The following is a 22224-nucleotide window of genomic DNA, read 5'->3' as shown; positions in this document are numbered from 1 at the left end:
CATGGGGAAAACATTGAAGATTTTGCAGTGTTATTATCTGCTTATAAATTATGGTCTCTCAGAAGAAGATGAAAATTAAGAATAACATCCAAGAACAATATGACACTTTATTACTTTTTCTTGGATAAACACAGATAAGAAAAGACCAATTTGTTAAATGCGTCTATGGCTCTGTGCCTAAATCCTACCCAGAAAAGATCTAGAGATCTTCACAAGCCAATATGTAGAGGGAGAAGATGCCGGGAGGCTCACTCATTCTAATCATGAACTCTGCTATCAGACTCAGCCATTCATTTCGTTAGTGGATGGGATTCAGGTATTTTCAAATATATGTCTTCAAAATATATTTAATTAATTTATGTAATTTTACAGCAGGCCAAAAGACCACCTCTTTTATGAAGCAAGACTGAGAAATGCTACTATTGAGGTGTTCAACAGAATAATCACTGGCATCTAAAAAATAAAACCAAAACAAAACAAACAAAAACTTCTCCAAATGGCTTTCTTCTGGATGAAATCCCCACAATAGTCATCCCAGTGTAAAATCCTTTGTAAAATTGTAAAGTAGGTAGTTTCATGTTGACTTTTGAAAAGCATTCTTCTTTTGCTTTCTCATTATTTCTTTTACTTATTTCCCAGGTGTTCTATCCCCCATCAAATGCCTGCCCAAATGCTAGCCACAAATTTTTGAACTACAGGCTCCAAAGGCTATTTCTACTTCTTTGTCTTCTTCAGCCTTATCATCTGTCTTTCTCTGTACAAACATAAATCAGTGTAGTTGATAAAAATTATTTCGTATTAAAATATGATGTACTGGTAGGTGAAATCCCTCCCGAGGCAACTAGCATTCTAAGAGAAGAGGGAGGGGGACAACCTAAATTGAAGTCAGTATACTGTGTTAGTGGGACATTTCTTATGCCTTTGTGAAATATCTCCCAAGGGAGTGCAAGCAGCTTGTGCCTAACATAGACTTGGAACTTTGAAATGAGGCACACTGGAGACATATCTATTAATCCTCCATACATTCTATTGGCTCACGTACATCTTTTCGAAACACTAAGTAACTAATGCAAGTTACTTAAAGCAGTGAGGTACCTGTATTCCACAGCCATATATTCAAAATGTAATTGGTATCGGGAGCACAGAAGCTCAAACTGCCAGCAAAATGCAAGGGTAATCGTATTGAATAAAAGTTAATCTTTATTTAACTTTCCTACATTATGTACTCACAGCACTGAAAACTGTCATAAACTCCTTGTTTCAGATTAAGTGGATTATTTATTTGTGATAATGGGCACATATGCTCATTAACATGCTGTCATAAACAGCTGCGTTCAGTGTATTATGTGTTCTGTGACATAAATAAGGTGTTCAACATGAGATTGTTGTTTAAAATATGGGCTGCAGGAAGAACCAAAAAGCAATAAATGCTGTTTCATATAGTTGCCTGGTCTTGAATTCTAAATTTATTTCTACCTTATTAATGCCACTTGTATGGAAATTGCCAGTATTACTCTAGTGACATATCTTGACATTCAAGGACATAGGAACTTCTCTGTGCTTTCCCATCCTTGATATCTTGAGCTAAGTGTTCATTGGCATGTGTTTCTTTTCTTGTAAAGGAGGATATCCTGTACAAGTGGGGGAGACACTTACAGCAAAATCAGTCTATATCTCAGTAAGCTTAGGGCAGGATCCACTTGATGGATGCCTTCAACCCATACTAATTCTAAAAGTATCCAAACTAAATGTTGAACTTAGACATTGTTTGGGTCAGTGCCCTCACTTTACAGACGGAGGACCTGAGGTTCTGAGGACTTGAAAGACTTGAGTCATTGATCTTTAAGTCATAAAGCCAGGAACAAGAGCTGAATATCCAGACTCCCGATTTAATGTAAGAATGAGAAGTAATAATTAAGTTGGCTACACTAAAATGATCCAGGGGTAGGAGGGAGCTTACTGGGCAGTGAGAGGGCCCAGCTGCATCTTTTGAGAGTTTTACCAATATCACTTATGGTAGACTTAAATTCTCACTGCTATTTTATAATATGTATTAATTTGAGCAAAGTTCTGGCTGCTTTCTTTGGGTGAGTGGTCTCATTGGATGAAATGAGTGTATGACAATGAATGATACAGTTCGCTGGGCAAAGTTCAACAGAGTTGCAAAAGTAACAGACTTCAAATAGAAGGCTTAGAAAAATTGGGTATGACAGGTAACATTACAGAGAAACAGTGAGAAGCTATCCAGCTTTTATCTTTACTGGAAAGCAGGGTATATAGAAAGTTGAGAAAAATTCTATCCATTGGAGCTAGTCTGGATCAATCCTTTATGAGAATATTGATGGTAAGCAATTTAGATGCCTGACTTTTAAATGATAGAAGGCTAGAAAGTTTACACAAAGTAAAAACAAAAAACAAACAAAAGTTTCCACTACGGAAAATTAGGGAAGCTAATGAAATTGGGGTCGTTATCCTAAAACACATGAAGGCTAAAACATAATTTAGGGGGTATTTGTAAAGAAATTAAATGCTGCTTCAAAAGAATAAAGGTTCTTACAAAGAAATGTCCATCTCCTCCCTTTGTTCACACAAAGCAATTCAAGAAAAAAAATATTAAATAGAAGCTAGAAAATTCAGTTATACTTGAAGAATGATTAAATGTTAAAAACAAGATACCAAGAGGCATTATAGAATCCCTACCCCCAGAGATGGTTAAAAATGAAATTAAAAGTAATCTGACTCGCATGCTTTAGGTGCACACCTGTTTGAGAAAAGGTGCACCCGTTGACCTCCTAAAGACCTTGGTATAGCCTGTGACTCAACAGCCAAGCACTCTGCTAAATGCTGTGCTGGTAGCTCTGAATATAATATACTTTAACTAATTATACCGGTTTCACCCCCTCAGGATCCTTAAATGACTTTCTCTTCCTCCTGTTGATTTCTTATGTTCATTTATGTTTATAGAAAAAAGAGAGACCAAATATAATATTCACTTAGATTTCCTGGCTCAGGAGCAACATTTGGATGGAAATGAAGACACTTCAGGGATTTGTGATTTTAGGTAGTAGCATTATTGACTTGCTTCTGCAAGTGGGATTTCTTACCTATTTTAAAATTCACCTGAGCTTTGTTCTAAATAACTCCCCCACACTGTTCAGAGTTGATTTTTGTTGTTGTTGTTGATGATGAAACAACATGTCTGAGTAGATTTTTTTTTTTTAATTTAATGGATACTACAATCAAAACGCAGAGATAGAAAAAGTCTCCCAAATCTTAGGGGCACTATGACTACTGCCCCACTACTAATCATTGTTACTTTAAAATATCTAGTTTTAGGGGCATCTGGGTGGCTCAGATGGTTAAGCGTCTGACTTCAGCTCAGGTCATGATCTTGTGGTTTGGGGTTCAAGCCCCACATCAGGTTCTGTGCTGACAGTGCAGAGTCTGGAGTCTGCTTTGGATTCTGTATCTCCCTCTCTTTCTGCCCCTCCCCCACTCACCCTCTATGTGTGTGTCTGTCTGTAATTGAAAAAAATTTTTAAAAAGTAACTGTTTTCAAAATAAAATATGTAGTTTTATTGGAGTCCCTGGGTGGCTCAGTCTATTAAACATCTGACTTCAACTCAGGTCATGATCTTGTGGTTCATGAGTGCCAGCAAGCCCCACATCAGGCTCTACACAGAGAGTGCAGAGCCTTTCTGGGGTTCCCTCTCTCCATCTCTCTCTACCCCTCCCCTGCTCATGCTCTCTCTCTCTCTCTCTCTCTCTCTCTCTCTCTCTCTCACACACACACACACACACAAATAAAAGTTTAAAAAATATATCTAGTTTTATTTGGAAAATACTAGTTTTTTCTCTCTCAATTTTTAAAGATTGACTTATCCTATAAGTGATGATGGCCATGCCTAGATTTGTATGATTTTTTAATTTCTCAATTATTACTTTTTGGGTCAATTGTTTCCTTAATTTGGTTAGCCCAATTGGACACTTTTTTTTTTTTTTTTGCTTCTTTAACACAATATCATTTATTCTTGGATGCTTTCCAAAGACCCCAGCATTTTTGAAAAAGTTTTATAAAGAAAAAGCAGGGGATTGGAGCCTGTGATTTCTTTGAATCAGTGAACATATTTATTTCCCTGTGTTTCCTTGGCGCAGGTTTCCAGATTAAGGCTTTCACATCCCTGCACTTCCTGTCAGAGCCTTCCGATGCTGTCACGATGCGGGGAGGAAATGTCCTCCTGAACTGCTCTGCTGAGTCTGACCGAGGCGTCCCGGTTATCAAGTGGAAGAAAGATGGCGTCCACCTGGCCTTGGGAATGGACGAAAGGAAGCAGCAACTTCCAAACGGCTCTCTGTTGATACAAAACATACTCCACTCCAGGCACCATAAGCCAGATGAGGGACTTTACCAATGCGAGGCATCTTTGGGAGATTCTGGGTCAATTATTAGCCGGACGGCGAAAGTTGCAGTAGCGGGTAAGTGGATGGAGTCTTCCTTTTTCTCCTTTTCCTTCTCCATCCTTCTTATTCCTTTTTTGAGAGTAAGAAAATCATCTCCGCAGAAACAGTATCCATTTTTAAGATAAAGGACCAACGGAAAAAAAGCTGTATGTATACCCTCTCATAGTTTTCACTGACTTTTCTCCTTAATTGCTTGGAAAACAGTAGTAGGATCTCAAGGACTAACACAGCATTGTGAGATTTTTACAAAGACTGCCTCAAATTGATCTACTGCTTGCGTCTGGGGGAGGACTCTTCATTGGTAGAAAAATACTAGAAAAACGATTTCCTGATTAATTCCATTTTACAGAATCACTAATGCTGAAATTTTGCAGAGCTATTTTTTTTTCTTTTGCCTTCAGAGTCATGAATTTTATTTTGATTATAATGGCTTGATCGCAACATATAGCTTTCAAATGAGAAATAAAAGTTTGCAATTGTAGTCGTGCTTCCAAATATGCTTGGTAATATGTTGACTCAATAATAAAGTAATAAGATGAATAGTTTTTCCTTTCCATCTGAATATTTTCAGGTGGTAGAGACCCTGAAAAACATAGTATTAGATGTTCTGGAATCCATGGACATTGTTCTCTCTGATCCACTTAATTTAGTTAGAGGGCAGCTAATAATCATTATTAATTTCTGGCCTCTGAAATGTTGGACATGCAAGGGAAGAATAAAAATTTTACTTGTTTCTATGATGACTTGGCTACAAATTAGGCTTTGATTTTTTTTTTCTTTTAATTTTGACATGAGGTACAGTACAAGGCACATGGATCCAACATGAAATAAGTTTAGGCTTTCAAATGGGTAAACAGGTTGGAAGGGCTACTTTCAAACTTCATCTTTAGGTCTCAGTATAAAATTAAGCTAGTAGGCCATCATTTAGCCATTTGCTATGGGCTTCTTTTCCCAGGTCCCATTCAGTCTAAATCCAGAATACTGATGAGAATGAAGATTCATTTTCAGCAATAACATTTACTAGGACAGTTGGGCAGGACTTCTACTGAGGCAGTGAGGAAGTTAAAATCTCCAAGAGATGTTCTGGTCAGGTGATGATATAAAAGTTAGATTTTATTGATATGCAATCTGTTTAAATCCAATGTCATGCCACAAAAGAGTATCACAAACCAGATTGTGCCTGAGCAAAGATGTCCTGGTGAGCCCTGGCCTCACCTAGAGGTAAAGTGGTCAACCATCCTGCTTCAACCAGGACTGACCTGGTTTTAGCATTCGAAAGTACTGTGTCCTGAGAACCCACCTGCTTTAACACTGACAGACTGAAGCATGGTTTCAGAAAGTCCCCTTAACACAGGAAACACGTGAGGTGGCATTCCGATCATGCGAACCAAGGCTCTCAACCCTCTGGCTCCTTTGACTGATGGGTGTCTGAAATTTGATTGATGAGCATGAAGTGTAGAGAGGATTGAAAGTCTATGTTAATTATGATTGATCAAAAGGAACAAGTGGAAGAAGTGCTGAGGATTAAGGTAAAAACTGCTTTCCCAGAATGTTCAAACAAAGTGGAGAGGGTATGGTTTGATTTTCTCTAGCTTAAGAATTTTCGGACACTCAGATCCCACCCGTCAATTGCCCACGGTGCTAAGGTAGTTCTGCCAATTTGAATGAGCTAGGCTGGTGTTTCAACACCCTATTCCAGAAGGCAGGTGCATATGTGCTGTTAATGAAAATGGCCTGATTTGTTGTGGTTTCAGCTTTCCTGTGATCTAGATTCACTTTTACGTGCTGTGTTTCAATGGGGAAATGAAGAATGATTCCTTCCCTATGAGATATTAAAATAAAGTGGCTTCAACTTTGGTATTCTGTAGAAGGTTGAGCTGGCAGATTCAGTCACTGAGTTACAATCTAATATTAGATTGTATCATTTCAAGGCAATAAGGCTGTTCACAGCATTTTAAACACTTACCATGCTGTTGGGCAACACAGCATACATCAATGTTATGTCTGTCGAGGTTAAGATTGCCAAACCACTGGAATGCACGAGGGGCATATATCTTCCTTGTAATAAAGACCATGGGCCTGATTTAATCTCATTTTTAAAGCATTAGCAGTCAATAAACCAGTCACCACTAAAAGGTAAGAGTCAGCTTTGCTTCAGTTAAAAAAAAAAAAGGAAAAAGAAAGAAAGGAACAAAAAACCTGTTTTGCACTCTCAGGTGTGGTGTAGAGTCCATTTAAAATAATACTGTCCCTCTTCCATTTTTGCTTTCTCAAAGTACCTTTTGGTAAAAAGAAGTGTGGCAAATGAAATCTGTCTTTAACCAATCAGCACATTTTATGCAATGGTCTTGCCACATACCATTCATCCTATTTTCTAGGAACTTCTCACATACTCTTCAACCTCTTAAACCTAAGTGCACACTTAGCTGAAGAGGGGAGGGGAGTTGGAAAGATAAACCAAGGGCTACCGTCCCATCCAACATTTTATTAGAAGTCTCAGTGTATTGGGTGCCTGGGTGGCTCAGTTGGTTAAGCATCTGACTTTGGCTCAGGTCATGATCTCGTGATTTGTGATTTCAAGCCCCACAACCAGCTCTGTGCTGACAGCTCAGAGCCTGGAACCTACTTCAGATTCTGGGTCTCCCTCTCTCTGCCCCTCCCCCACTCATGCTCCGTCTCTCTCCCTCGCTTTCTCAAAAATAAATGAACATTAAAACACTTTTTAAAAAATCTCTTTGTAACAAGCTACTGACCATTGGCATATCCTGTAATTGTGAGTTCTATCAGGAAGGGCTATTGCTCTATTTGAAAGTAACTTGGCCAGTCCTGGTGAAACTTAGGAATTTTGTTTATACTCAGTTAGCTCTAGTCTAAAATGGTGTAGTACTTCTCTGTCATGGATACTCCTGTTCAGATTTCTAGATTGAGACTTTTTTTTTTTAAGTTTATTTACGAGAGAGAGAGAGAGAGAGAGAGAGAGAGAGAGAGAATGTGGGAGGGGCAGAGAGAAAGGAAGAGAGAGAGAATCCCAGGCTCTGGCAGTGCAGAGCCTGACATGAGGCTGGAACCCACAAAACATGAGATCATGACCTGAGCCGAAGTCAAATGCTTAAAAGACTTAGCCACCCAGGAGCCCTTAGATTGAGAGTTGTAAAGAGAGAAGCAGAGCCCAACTTTATCTGCAGAGCTTCGCTTACCACTCTATACCTGTCACAGTGTCAGGCATGTTTAGTAATTATTCATTAAGCCTTTGTTTTGCCAGTGAAGACAGGGAGCTTTATGCCATATAGAGAGAGGTTTCCATTGTCAGGGAGCAAGAATTCCTGTCTTCTTCACAGGTCCATCCAGCTGGCTGAAGAATCATATTAACGTAAGATGGATTACTAGGAGAAAATAGAATTTAATTGAATGCATACAGGGAATCCACACAGACATGGAGATTCCAAAGACAGACAAAATGAGTCATATATGTCATTCTGAACTAAAGAGAAGGGGGTAGGGATGTGGGATTTCAGAGGAAAAGAATGCACTTCACAGGGTAATAAGAACAGATGTTTGGTAACTAGAGGTTTGGCCTCCCATACGAATGGCAAAATTTTTCAGATAAAATTTGTTTCTGCTAATAATCCTTGTTCTGGGAAGGACTTCCAATTTAGATTCTTCTATATAGTTAAGGGAGGGTCAGAAGTTTCTCTTGAGCCATAATGGTCCATCATGGAGCAGCCTGCCCTTGGACCCTACACCATCATTGTCACCTTTGTTTTCCTTCTCCTCCTCCACTTTTTTTTTTTCTTGATGAGATTAAACTTACCTCCTTGATGGACAGAATGGGATAATCTGATTTATATCTTACTTGTATATAAATTCCTAAACTATTGAGGACTATGGAATTAGAAGGTAGACTGTACTGGAATACCATATGCTGCTTTGAAAATAAAAGGCACATGCCAATTCCTCATTCCTTCTGAAACCCATAACATCAATATGAGCTTGCATTAGGCCAAGCACATCTTCCCTACTCCAGATATTGCCAGCTATCCGAGACTCTGGATTGTCTTCTGTAAAATCAACATAATAACAACCTACCTCCTAAGGCTGTGGTGGCTTTTCAATAACATTTAGCATGTAAAGGCCTAGTGCAGAGTAGATTCTTGTGTAAAGATGGATATTATTATGTTATTACAATTATTATTATTAGGAAATGACAACTTTGAGTTTTCTCCTGTGATGATATAAAACATTTTTTTGGAGAGGTTTGGGGGAGGAAGAAATATAGGCTACAAATCCTGAGCTATAAATATTGTCATCTTGGATCAGATATCTGCTTTTGCAATCTACAAGCACAAATTGGCAAGCCTGAATTGAGTTTTCAAAAAAAGTTGAATCTATGCAGTTTGTTGGCAAGCTGTGCCAAAATCTGTTTGACTACAAGATTCATTTTTCACAACTCGATCTAGTATTCTGTCAATGAAGCCAATATAATTTGTGCTGGTCAGACCAGGAGTTCTAGATCATGCAACTGCTGTTACCATTATAGAAAAAAGATGGTGGCCAATCTACTCCACGGAGCCTCTATCATGTCCTTCCAACTGAAAAAAGATTCACTGAAGCTGAGTTCATAGGAGTTAGTTGGCCTAGCCTGAGAGTTTAACATAACCCTCTCCCCTCTGGGGGGGTGGGAGTAGGGGGGTGCAGGGTGCAGCCATTGTCGGGTGAAGTCTATGCCAATGTGTAAGAAAACATTATCACTGCAGAGCTTCTCTGAATAATCATGAAAGTAGCGTCTTGTTTTTCCCTGACACCACCACCACACCTCGGCACCCCAAACACCCCCCCAACCACGAAGCCCCTTGCCCACCCACTTCTCTTGCAGGGCTAGGAGGATCACAGTTGGAACCTACATGTCACCTCTGCTTGTAAACACTCTTGGGGATGCAGTGGGATCAGCTCCTCCTCCTCAGCTGAAGGGACACTAACAGCAAGATACATTATAGAGCATTTGCATCCAGGTAGATTCTTCCTTTGTTAATTTTTAAGTACTTACATCTTGACTATTAAAACCACTGACCTATTTTTTTTATAATACTTTGCTCTTTGCACACGTATTCATAGGCATAATGCCCATTACCTCATAAAGCTCAAAAAGGCTCTGAGATAACAGATACGTAAACTGATACAAAACAAAATGGGTTTAAAAAAAAAAAAAAAGGTAGTGACTTTCTACAGTCAGAGTCTGGAACCCAGATTCTCTAGTGCATACCTAGTCCCTTATCACTTTGCTTCTCAATCTAAGGACTAGATGTAAGGAAGCTGTGACTAGTCACCCACCTAGTCATTTATTGTTAACCAATAAAACTCTCCAAAATATAAACTGAGGGAAAGTAGTAGTCATTGTCGTAATAATAATAACATAATAATAATAGGTTTTATTTATCCATTTAATTTCTTAAAAATATCATCTCCCTGTGGGAAAACACTGTGATTTGGATGTTTTCTTCTTTTTTTTTTTTTTTTTCAACGTTTTTTTATTTATTTTTAGGACAGAGAGAGACAGAGCATGAACGGGGGAGGGGCAGAGAGAGAGGGAGACACAGAATCGGAAACAGGCTCCAGGCTCCGAGCCATCAGCCCAGAGCCTGACGCGGGGCTCGAACTCACGGACCGCGAGATCGTGACCTGGCTGAAGTCGGACGCTTAACCGACTGCGCCACCCAGGCGCCCTGGATGTTTTCTTCTAAAATGAGAGATTTTTCTACCATAGCTATACATTAAATGATGACACATGATAAATCTCTCCTGAGATAGAACATGTAACTTTAAAAATAAGCTTGTATATATTCTTTCTAGGGGCAAGATTTTTATCTTTTCATCTTTGTAAGCGGTTTTATAATTCAGGCTCAGTTTGCTTTTCTTTTTTTTTTTCCCGTTTCTTGAAAATCAAGGAAATAAAAGGGCAACTAAATTGCCTGTACTTGAATTGTTATTTCATTCAGGAGCATATATTTTTTTTTTCCCTATTACAATAGATGTTTCAAGATGCAAATTGTCACACACTGCTTTTAAATAACACAGGCATTATAATTAAAATTCCCCTGTGTTTAAAAAAAAAATAATTAGTTACTTGAGGAGTTGTTGCGGTGAATTCCCTTCCAGAATGCCTCCCATTTAAATGAGTTATGAAATAATTAGTGAACACATATTATGGTGAGAGAAGCTAGAATGGTCTCAGCAGAATGGAGCATTTTGTGAAATGATAATCTGACCTTTACGTTTTTACTTAAAAGGCAACAGAAAAAGGAGCTTGTCTTAAGAGAAGGGAGAATAAACTATATTGCCTCAGGTCACTCAAATGTTATATAAAGGAACCAGCAAGAAAAATGCTCATATTCCTTTTCTCTGCAGGAACAAATATAAGAATCTTGCCTGGAAGGTCAAGTTCATCTGGTCAGGCAGTTTGGAAAATGTATCCCAAGGCCCTTGAATACTCTCAAAATTCTATTTTGGGAAGGTTCAGTAACAGAGCAAAGAGTTTTTTGTTTTGTTTTGTTTATTTGTTTTGTTTTTATTGTTTTGTGGTTAAAACAGGAGAGAGAGAAAAAATATATATCTAAGGAAGAAATGTGGTGTTGTAAGTAATCGTTGTATGTGTGCTAATCTTATAATTTTCTTTTAATTTTATTGCTAAATAAAACTGGGATAATCACCAATGTTGCCCCAATGCCTCCTTACCCGCACACTCCCACACCCTCAACTCAAATAATTGCATGTTAAAGAATAGGTTTTTAGTTACCTCCTTACTAAGTCAATTAACTCTGCAATAAAATTAAAATAGAAATACATTCCTGAAAAACATGCACAGTGGAAAGACATCTTCTACATTATAAAAATTACAACAGAGAACTTGACAGGGCTTTTTATAATAGAAACATCAACAAAATAAATTTTAAAAATCGTCCTTTCATTTCCTTTCTTATGAATTCTAATTCATATGACAATGGAAAGAGCTAATTATTCATTTTAAAAATCATTATCTTAAGAGCACTTTAAAAAAAAATCAGACCTTAAGCTACCTACAGTGTGATATTTGCTGGTACTATAATAAAAATGAAGGAGTGATATTTAAAATAACTCAGTGATAGTAAGGGAAAACACTCTTGCATTCTAAAAGACCCATTTGGAATACAAAAGATTGATTTTTTTTTTTTGACAAATGTCAGGCTAACAAAGACTTAAATCAGAGTAAGTAGATAGCTCAGATGGCATCCTTGTAAATTTCTGATGAAATTATAACCGGTAATAAATTTAATAAAGCATTTTTACTTTTATAAACCTATCGCTGGTACTGGCTTTTGTTCCGATTATACTTTTTTATGTCCATGGTAAAATTTATTATTTAAATGTAATTTATATAAAGACCTTTGAATTGAGATGTTTCTATTAGATACAAAGTTTTTCTACAAGGTAAGGAAACATTTAAATTTAGGGGATGTTCTGGAAACTATGATAGCTAAAAGAAATCATGGAAAATCTCAGTGTATGTGGTCACTAAATCATTTTAAACTTTTCCTGTTAGGATGTAAAGTACCGTTAGTGAAAGCACTTACTTATCTCCCTTGTGAAATTATTGTTTTTTAATAGTCTAATTTTACACTTATAATCTATATATATTCTGTAATACACATTCTAACACATTGGTGATTTCTCCCATAATTGTTGAAAAGCCTATTTATCTGGTAGCTGTAAGAAATAGAATAAATCAGAAAAGTTGATTCCTAGGTAGTAGGAAGCCACTGGAATACATGAAGGAACTACACATTCTTGATGCAGCAAATAACTTGTTTTGGACCTTGAATCCTGAGTTTAGCATAAAACAACAATGGGGCACCTGGGTGGCTCAGTCCCTTAAGCGTCCAACTTCCTTCAGTTCATGGTCTCGAGGTCCCTGAGTTCGAGCCCCGCGTCAGGCTCTGTGCTGACAGCTCAGATCCTGGAGCCTGTTTCAGATTCTGTGTCTCCCTCTCTCCGTGACCCTGCCCCATTCATGCTCTGTATCTCTCTGTCTCAAAAATAAATAAACGTTAAAAAAATTAAAACAACAACAATAAAACAACGACAGATATTTTTGATAGCAAATAAATAACAGGGTAAGTCCCAAATCTGTCTTCACATTTCACAGTACACTGCAAATACACACACACACACACACACACACACACACACACGCACACACACACACACACACAATAAGTAATATAATATAGGATTAATATATTTAAAACTGCCGCTCCCAGTGCTACAGTGGTAAGTTCTTTCTTTAGAGGCTTTCTATTAAAAGACAAAAGCTATTGCCTTATCCCCAGATTTCAGTGTTTTCCACAGGAAGGCAAGTTGGAAACCCTCTGAAAGCATTTGAGAAGCTGCCTTTTTGTCCACACAATTCATTACAGTTCTTAACGAGAGCTTGTCTCTAAATTCCACTCAGGTATGGATGTACCTGCTTTAACTGGACCATATAGCACTGTGGGGGCTGTGATATCATGATTGATAATGAGAAATATATATATGTGGTCTTCATCCAGTTTCTGGCACTAAGCTCCTAAAACCCTGGGAACGTCCTTACTCCTGAGAGCTATTAATGTCTTTTGCTATGTTAATGAGGTTGACAATAGGACCCCACTCAAGGATGGGACCTGGTTAGCACCTGGTTAGCAGGAGAAAGAACCCTGTGATTAGAGGCTTGGAACTTTCAGTCCCACCCCCTAAACCTTTTAGGAGAGAAGAGGGGCTGGAGGTCAAATCAGTAGCTAATGGTCAGTAATTTAATCAATCATGCCTATATATTGAATCCTCCATAAAAATCCAAAGGAGAAGGTTCTCAGAATTTCCCATTTGGTGAACATGCAGAGTTGCTGAGAAAATGACACCTGGGAAGGGCACGGAAGCTCCCAGCCATTTCCCCACACCTTGTCCTCGTAGCTCTTCTTTCTGCCTGTCCCTGAGTTATATCCATTAATGATAAGCCCATGATCTAGTAAGTAAAATATTTCTCTGAGTTCTGTGAGCTGTCTAGTAAATTGATCTAACCTGAGGAAGAGGTGGTTGGAACCTGCAGACTATAGCCTGTAGGTCAGAAGCACAGGTAATAACTGAAGTGGAGAGTGGGGGGGCAGTAGGAATGAACCCTTAACCTGTGAATCAGATCTGTCTCCTGGTAGATAGACATCAGAACTGAGTTGAATTGCAAGAACACCCAGCTGTTTTCCAGAGAATTGTTGGTACCATAGGAAAACCTCCTCTACACTTTGAAATAGGGTTCAAGAACCCAAAATAAGGACTTTAATTTCTTTATGGCAGTGAAACCCCCAGGGAGTATGACTCATTCAGATTCTAGTGAGCAGAGGTCAAAAATTGCTGTAAATAGTTTGATAAATATCAGTGCTGGTGAGGGATATGAGTGTGAGAGAGAGAATCTGTATTGTATTGTCTACATGTTTTCCATTATGCTCTTTAATTTTTTTTTTAATGTTTATTTTTGAGAGAGAAAGAGACAGAGCATGCACAGGGGAGGGGCAAAGAGAAAGGGAGACACAGAATCCAAAGCAGGCTCCAGGCTCTGAGCTGTCAGCACAGAGCTCGATGTAGGCTCAAACTTGCAAACCCTGAGACCATGACCTGAGCCGAAGTTGGACGCTCAACCGGCTGAGCCACACAGGCACCCCTCCATTATGATTTTTAAACAGTTAGGTTTAATCTATATTCTATATATAGATTCTATATTCTATCTATATATTCTATCTATATATAGAGATTTATATTCTATCTATATTCTAACCTAGGTCATCCAGATTTATTTATTTATTTATTTATTTATTTATTTATAATTTTTTAATGTTTATTTATTTTTGAAGGACAGGGACAGAGCGTGAGTGGGGAGTGGGGGAGGGGCAGAGAGAGACAGAATCTGAAGCAGGCTCCAGGCTTTGAGCTGTCAGCACAGAGACTGATGTGGGGCTTGAACCCATGAACCTTGGAATCATGACCTGAGCTAGAGTGGGAAGCTTAACCAGCTGAGCCACCCAGGCACCTCCATCCAGAGATATTTAGACATAAATAGAGACCATAGAGACAACATATGTATACACTTAATGTGAAGTGTTGGGGTTCAGGAGCAAATGGTCAAGAAAGAATTCTTGAAACATCTTTGATGCAGAAAAGGTGGTTTTATTTAAATCACTGGGATGGGACCTCTAGGCAGAAGGAGCTGCACTGGGGTTGTGAGGAGTAACTGATTATATACTTTTAAGTTGGGAGGGGCTTAGGGATAGCTTAAGTTTCTAAGGGATTTGTAAGCAGGGTTTCTAGGACCTTGAGGACCTTGGTACATATTATTAGGATAAGGTCATTTACTACTGTCGAGTAAAACCTTAGTCATGAGACCCTTTAGATGTATATCAGTGGGCCATACGTTTGGAGGATGATTGCTAACATATATCTTGCTGGGAGGAGGGGGTGGGGGTGGGTAGAGATAAAGGAAGTTTCCAAAGGGATTTTTACAGGATCTTGGAGGTCTGGCTAATGTCAAGCTAAGGTTGCCTTTTGTCTCTAGCAAAGTATTTACATTGAGGCAGCTAAGCTACTTGAGGAAGGTCATCTGCCTGTCTCAGTACTTGTCAATGGTCTGTGAAGGAAATATAACTTTTTTTCTATATTACTTTTACCTTTGTTCTCCACATCACACTCTCACATCTTTCCATTTAGATGACTCTTCCTATCTAAGCCTCTGTGTTTTGAATCTATTGATGAACACCATAGTCATAAAACCTACTGTTTGATTTATAACCCCTCTACTTTTGTTGTTCCATTATGCACATTGTTAAAAATAGTATTTTACCAAAAAAATAAAAGTCATTTTCATTGTAACCCTGAAACTCTACCACCTTTAAAAAAAGGGCTGTTCATGGGGCACCTGGGTGTCTCAGTCTGTTAAGCCTCTGACTTCAACTTAAGTCATGATCTCAAGGCTTATGGGTTCTTGCCCCCTCAGGCTTTGTGCTGACAGCTCAGAGCCTGGAGCCTGCATTGGATTCTGTCTCCTTCTCTCTCTGCCCCTCCCCTGCTCGTTCTCTCTGTCTCTCTCTCTGTCTCTCTCTCTCAAAAATAAATTTAAAAAAAAAAATTAAAAAATTAAAAATAAAAAAGGGCTGCTCATGAGATTTCATTTGCTGAAATTTCACTTGGAACATTTCAGCAACTAGGAGTCTATTTAAGAAAGTGTGTTAAAGATTAATAAAGTCTATATATAGTTTCAACACTCTGTTTCAGTGCTCGTTGATTTTATTGGACTGGAGTTTTGTGGCCCCTCTTACAAGAAGAATTCATCTCCAAAGGCTGAAACATGACATTAAAAAAATCTGTATTTCTTTGATCTAAGCATTGCTTCCAGGGCATCCTTTGGGTCCATCCCATAAGGCATTGGGCACTTCATGAGCTAACACTGTGGCTATTTCTCTCAGGTTATTTCCAATTGAGTCTCAGCCCTGGAGGTGCGTACCTAAGTTGGGAGGATGTAGTTGTAGATAAAGTAAATGTCTCCTTTAAGTACTCCACAACCCCCACAACACATGCACGTTGCGTCTATCTGGGGTCTGTTTGTTTTTATTATGGAATAGTTCACAAACCATAACATTTTACCTTTGAGAGCAGATGATGCACACATTATTAGTATATTCATAAAGCTGTGCAATCATCATCACTTTCTAACTCTGGAACATCTTCATTCCTCCCCTCCTGCACTGGCAACCATGAATCTACTTTCTATCTTTATTGTCTTTTTTTCTTTTTAATTCCAATGTAGTTAACATGCAGTGTTATGTTAGTTTCCGGTATAGTGATTTAACTCTTCCATGGATCACCCAGTGCTCATCACAACAGATGTATGCCTTAATCTCTTTATTGTCTGTTTTTAACATAAATGAGATTATCTGGTTATCCTGTAAATATTCTGTAACTTGTTTTTGTTTTTGGTATAGAGATACAGTTTAACATTTTTTCTGTATTTACTCTAATAGAGGAGTCACATTTTTAAATTCCTCATAATATTTTATAGTTTCCATCCATATATTGATGTTGGTATATTTCTAATTTTTTAGTTTTGTTAATAATGTATCCAGGGGAGGGGCGCCTGGGTGGCGCAGTCGGTTAAGCGTCCGACTTCAGCCAGGTCACGATCTCGCGGTCCGTGAGTTCGAGCCCCGCGTCAGACTCTGGGCTGATGGCTCGGAGCCTGGAGCCTGTTTCCGATGCTGTGTCTCCCTCTCTCTCTGCCCCTTGCCCGTTCATGCTCTGTCTCTCTCTGTCCCAAAAATAAATAAATGTTGAAAAAAAAAATTAAAAAAAAAATAATGTATCCAGGGGATACTCTTTTCTGCATATATTTTGCAAGTCTCTTAAGACCCACTTTTAGCAATACAATTGCTAAGTCAAAGGGTACCTGCATGTTAATAGATACTAGTAGATTCCTTTTGTTAGCCTGGACCTAAAACCTCACAGGTCATTGTTTGCTTTACTGCCATTGAACAAATAGAGCTGGTTTCTTCTTAACTTTTAAATATCACTGAAATCTACTGCTTACTCTATTATGCGTGGTGATGACACCATTAAGAAACAGACACCAATGTTTGCCTCACTTAAAAAGAAAAAAAGAGAGAAACAGAGAGAACTTATGTAGAGCAACTTGGGAGAATGCATCTCACTGTGTCCTAAGATTTTCCCGATATGTGTTTTTCCTGTGTTCTAGTAGGTGTCACTCCATGACTTGGGATTGAGGTCACCCTTAGAAAACAGTATTTCCTAAGCTTTTATATGTACTGTCAAAATGGCATTTGGTCATATTCACACACCATAGAAGAATGGGAATTCTCTCTAGTGTCCTAAAGACCCTTTAGATTCTGGCCCCTGCTTGCTTCTCTAGTTCCAGGTAAAACCCCATCCACACTCTTTTCTTCAGTTTTTATAGCAGCTTCTTCAATGTGCATATTCTGGTGCTTATGGCTTTGCACACTTTATTCTGTATGTCTTTCTCATCCACTGTGCTAACTCTTGTTTTGTTTTGTTTTGTTTTGTTTTCTTTTCTTTTCTTTTTTACAAGACTCAGTTCATGCAGCCTATCTTTAGGAATCTCTAACTAGCCCCTTAGACTAGGAGAGGCCCATCTTCTGTGAGCTCACAGTGACCTGGGTTGCTTCTTGTCATAGAATGGAACATGCCATACCATATATTTACAATATACATATATGCCCCAATTCCTTTACTGGTCAGTGACTTTGTGAAGATGCAGATCGTATTATATCTTAACTTCCCTGGGTGAACAGACTCTTTAGAACCTGGTTAGTTTTATGGCATAGCCTGGTGGTTAGGAGCATTGGGCTTTGGAGACAGCCAGCCAAGACTTTGGATCCTGTCTCTACTGCTTCACTAGTTCTGTAAACTTGGCCACCTATGGAAATATTCTGGGGTTAGTTCTGTATCTACAAAATGGGCCTAGCATAATAAGGTTGCTGTGACGATGACCAAGTGATGCTCAGTAGTGGGCCTGGGACTTCATAAGGACTCGATAAATGAAGCTTTATGAACGACAAAACTGGGGTGTTACTGAGAATTCCCTAAGTAGGTGGCAACAGATGGGAATAGAGAAGCCTTGTGAAGAAGCCTTCTTCTCCTCTATGGGGACACCTATGTATATGTCCTGCATTCTCAACTATCTGGCCTGTTTCCCAGGCAGAGCTTGTCTTTCCCTATCTACACAGGCCCAGTGCAAACATGTAAGGTTGTATGTGCCCCTTTAAAACTGTTAGCACCAATGCTGTGGGATCAGTACATCTTCCTGAGTAATCGTGGTTAATAAAATAATGACTGCACTAGAAAGTACTTGGGCAGTGTTCAGGTTTTGACTTCATTCTTTCATGATATTGAAATGCAACACCCATTAATTCTCATGTATCAGTGGTCTGAAGTAAAGCTTGCCATGGCTTTGAAGAGCTTTCTGTAGTCTAGCAAATGTGGTGACTCTTCCTTCTCCTTCTGGGAAAGCATGTGAACTGGAAATTGGCCTGTTACCCCAGTTGGTATTTGACATATAATGAAAGTAAATGGTCATTAAGGATATCAAAATATTGCATGGTTAGAGGAGATTCACATGGACGATCTGACTTGGATTAACAGCTGTGTTTTCATATGAATCTTGATTATCACTGACTTAGAAAATGCTCCCTCATTTTTTGAAGTTTATTTACTTATTTAAGTAATCTTTACACCCAGTGTAGGGCTCCACCTCACCCTGAGATCAAAAGCTGCACACTGTCCTGACCTAGCCAGCTGGGTGCGCCATCCCTCATTTTGATGTTCGTTGTCTACTTGTGTTCAGAAATGCAGGTGGTCATCCTATTTTGCCAGAGAGTTTAAATTCGTTTCCTCCAACACTAAGCTATCCTTTCTTTTTTCCCCTTGGATTTACGTAAGTATCTACAGTACAAATGTTTCTTTTTAAAAAAAGGCCTTTTGAAAGGCTCTTGGAAAATATTTCAGTGATCAGCATTATTCATGTTGCCTATGCAGCTATGTAAATAATTCCATCCTTTCTCCACCAGAACTCTTACAACTTAGCATACCCTCAGAAAATGTGAATGCAATTACAAGGTAATGCTGCCCCAATAAGCATTTCAGTGCTTTGGAAAGGAAACATTGAATACAGAGCTGAACACGCCCATGCTAGGCCTGGGACAATAAAAAGGATGTTTATGAATGAAATAGTGCTACAAATGGCACCACACTTTGGAGGAGGAAAGCAATTTGGTGAAGTGAAAGATGCTAAATGTTTTAATTTTCTTCTCTGCCAGTAAAATCTTGTAAAACAAGGTGACATATTAAATTTTCTATACTACAGTGACTCCAAGAGCCTGTCAACATTTTCATTATAAACTCCATTTTCAGAGCTTTATAACTCAGCTTTAAGAATTCACTCTGGCCTGACATTTGGAGTGCAAGGTCTTACCTGGGGAACATGTGTTTCACATGTTTGAAAAATTATGAGTTTATCCTTTTTTCAGTTTATAATGAGTAACCTTTTCATACTTTTTCGCATGGCTACTGGGCCTCAGAAATTAGAGGCAGAAAGAAGGCTTACGTGTGGTAGGTCACCCAACGAAGGGGGAAAAATGCTACAAATGTGGTCAACACAGGTCAGGGATGCTGATTTTCGTTACGAAGACTCACGGGCATACTAGTTGCTCTGCCTGTCCTAGTTGCTCTGTCGCAGAAAGAGCTCTACTACACTGCCCTCAACATTTTAGACTAAACTGTGCTACCCAGGGACACGCTATGCCAGATCCCTGCTGAGGAGACCCAGATTGATTGGGGAATTCTTAGTCCCCAGTATGTTTATTTCCACATTTGTATTATTCTGTGGATGGCATAAGACCTTTTCCCTAAAGCTTTACTTCATTTTTTCAAATCTTGTTCATTGTTAAGTCTTCTTTGTGGTTGTGTTTTTTAGTTTGCTTTCCCCTCTATCATATTTAGCACTCACTAGGTACTGACTCTATATTATTTAATTATTTAATAATCGAAGCACTCTTTCTATACTTTGGAATGTCTACAGTTAAATCTTTGAAAGAATTACTTTTGGGGAAGGAAAGAACAAGGAAGCAATGGAAGAGAAATCTACATGTTGCTGTTTGGAATGGGGCTTCAAAATGTCCTGAGAACCTCCTATGGCTTCCACAAAAGAACATAAGCTCCCTAGAAGAGAATAGAGTATCTTCAATAAAAGGTGAGGTATTGTGGTGCCTGGGTGGCTCAGTTGGTTGAGCATCTGACTTTGGCTCAGATCATGATCTCATGGCTCGTGGGCTCGAACCCCATGTCAGGCTCTGCGCCGACGGCTCGGAGCCTGCTTTGGACTCTCTGTCTCTCTCTCTCTGTCTCTCTCTCTCTGCCCCTCCCCTACTCCCCCCCCCACACTCTCAAAAATAAATAAACATTTTTAAAAAAAAGTGTGGTATCAAGTCTTCAGTTGTAGGTTGTTCAGGAGAGTTCCAAGAAACCACCCTTTCTTCCTGTGTATTCATCCTGATTTCACTCCCACCTATTTGCATTGTATTTTTATACAGCTGTCAAATTTATGTTAAAATGTGAGAAGCACCCAGTGTATAATCCCAACACTTGCTTTTAAGGTGTAAAGACCAATTTTGTGACACTTCACCTAAAAAAACAGCAACATAATTTATGTCCCTCATAACCACCCTCAAGCCATACCCCTTAGGAGAAGACTGAAGGACAATTTAAATAATTTACCCCACAACTAATGAATATGCAAAGCAAGTTTGGAACCCAGGTCTTTTAGACCTCAAAATCACACTCTTTCCTCTAAGCCACCGTGCTTTTCTTACTGTGTACCTGGACATCTGTTTCTGTTTGCATTTTTTTTATCGGAATCAAGCTATGCCTAACTCATAAGTGGCTAACATTTTCCAGTGAAACCTATTGGGATAAACAGGCTAGACTCCAGATTAAAAAATAATAATAATAAGTGAGAGTAGGGGTTAAAGACGAAAGGACTTGAATTAGTTTGATTTTATTTATTTATTTATTTATTTATTTATTTATTTATTTATTATTTATTATTTTAGAGAGAGAGCATGAGCAGGGGAGGGGCAGAGAGATAGAGGGAGGCACAGAATCTGAAACAGGCTTCAGGCTCTGAGCTGTCAGCACAGAGCCTGACATGGGGCTCGAACTTGGGAATGGTGAGATCACCTCCTAACCAACTGAGCCACCCAGGCGCTCCAGGACTTGAATTAGCTTCAACTAGGAATCTAATTCTGTTTTCAGTTTCTCTCACCTCATTGTCTTCTCTTTCTTTCCTCTTCCTGTAAGTCCCACTGCAGTGAATGACATCCCACCTATTGAGTTGTTCAAGACAGAAATCTGTGAAATTTAGTTTTCTCTCTCACACCAGCAACATTCTAATCAAATAGCAAGCCATGTGTGGTTTTTCTAAGAAATGTTATTTTTCCTTTTTTTTTTTTTTGAGAGAGAGAGAGAGAGTGGAGAAGCAGAGAGAGAAGGAGAGAGAGAGAGAGAGAGAGAGAGAGAGAGAGAGAGAGAGAACCCCAACTAAGCCAAGCAGGCGCTGCACTGTCAGCACAGAGCCCAACATAGCGCTCAAACCCATGAACTATGAGACCACGATCTGAGCCGGTACCAGAAGTCGGATGCTTAACTGACTGAGCCACCCATGTGCCCCCCTTTTTTTCCCCTCTTAAATAGACTTAATTTTTTAGAGCAGTGTTAACTTCATAGCAAAATTGAGCAGAAGAGACAGAGAGTTCCTATATTTCCCATTTCCCACATATACACAGCCTCCCCCATTACTAACATTCCACATGAGAGTAGTACTTTATTATAATTGATGAGACTACACTGATACATAAGTATCACTCCAAGTCCATAGTTTACCTCAGGGTTCACCCTTGGTGTTGCATATTCTGCCAGTTTTGACAAATATATAAAGAAATGTATAAGCACTGGCAACCACTGATCTTTTTTTACTGTCTTCTTAATTTTGCTTTGTTCAGAATGTCATATAGTTGGAAGCATATAGTATGTAGTCTTTTCAGATGGTTTATTTTACTTAACAATATCCATTTAATATCCTTCCATGTCTTTTGATGGCTTAATAGCTTATTTATTTTTAGTGCTGAATGA

General features: G+C 38.8%; 1 protein-coding gene across 1 annotated transcript in view; it reads left to right on the top strand.

Annotated features, from left to right (window-relative positions):
- The first annotated feature begins 3030 nt into the window (after window positions 1-3030).
- Window positions 3031-22224, top strand: part of DCC (DCC netrin 1 receptor) — a 753976-nt gene continuing 734782 nt past the window's right edge. Inside the window, exons 1-2 of the mRNA XM_047086216.1 lie at window positions 3031-3092; window positions 4151-4476. Of these exons, the coding sequence (XP_046942172.1) occupies window positions 3031-3092; window positions 4151-4476 (388 nt within the window). The remainder of the gene's footprint in view (window positions 3093-4150; window positions 4477-22224) is intronic.

Source organism: Lynx rufus, unplaced genomic scaffold, assembly GCF_022079265.1.
Source record: "Lynx rufus isolate CCGP_SWC_20201006 ecotype Redwood Valley unplaced genomic scaffold, mLynRuf1.p SCAF_20, whole genome shotgun sequence".
NCBI lineage: Eukaryota > Metazoa > Chordata > Mammalia > Carnivora > Felidae > Lynx > Lynx rufus.
The sequence above is the reverse complement of the archived record's forward strand: the minus strand, read 5'-3'. Positions and strand labels throughout refer to the sequence as shown.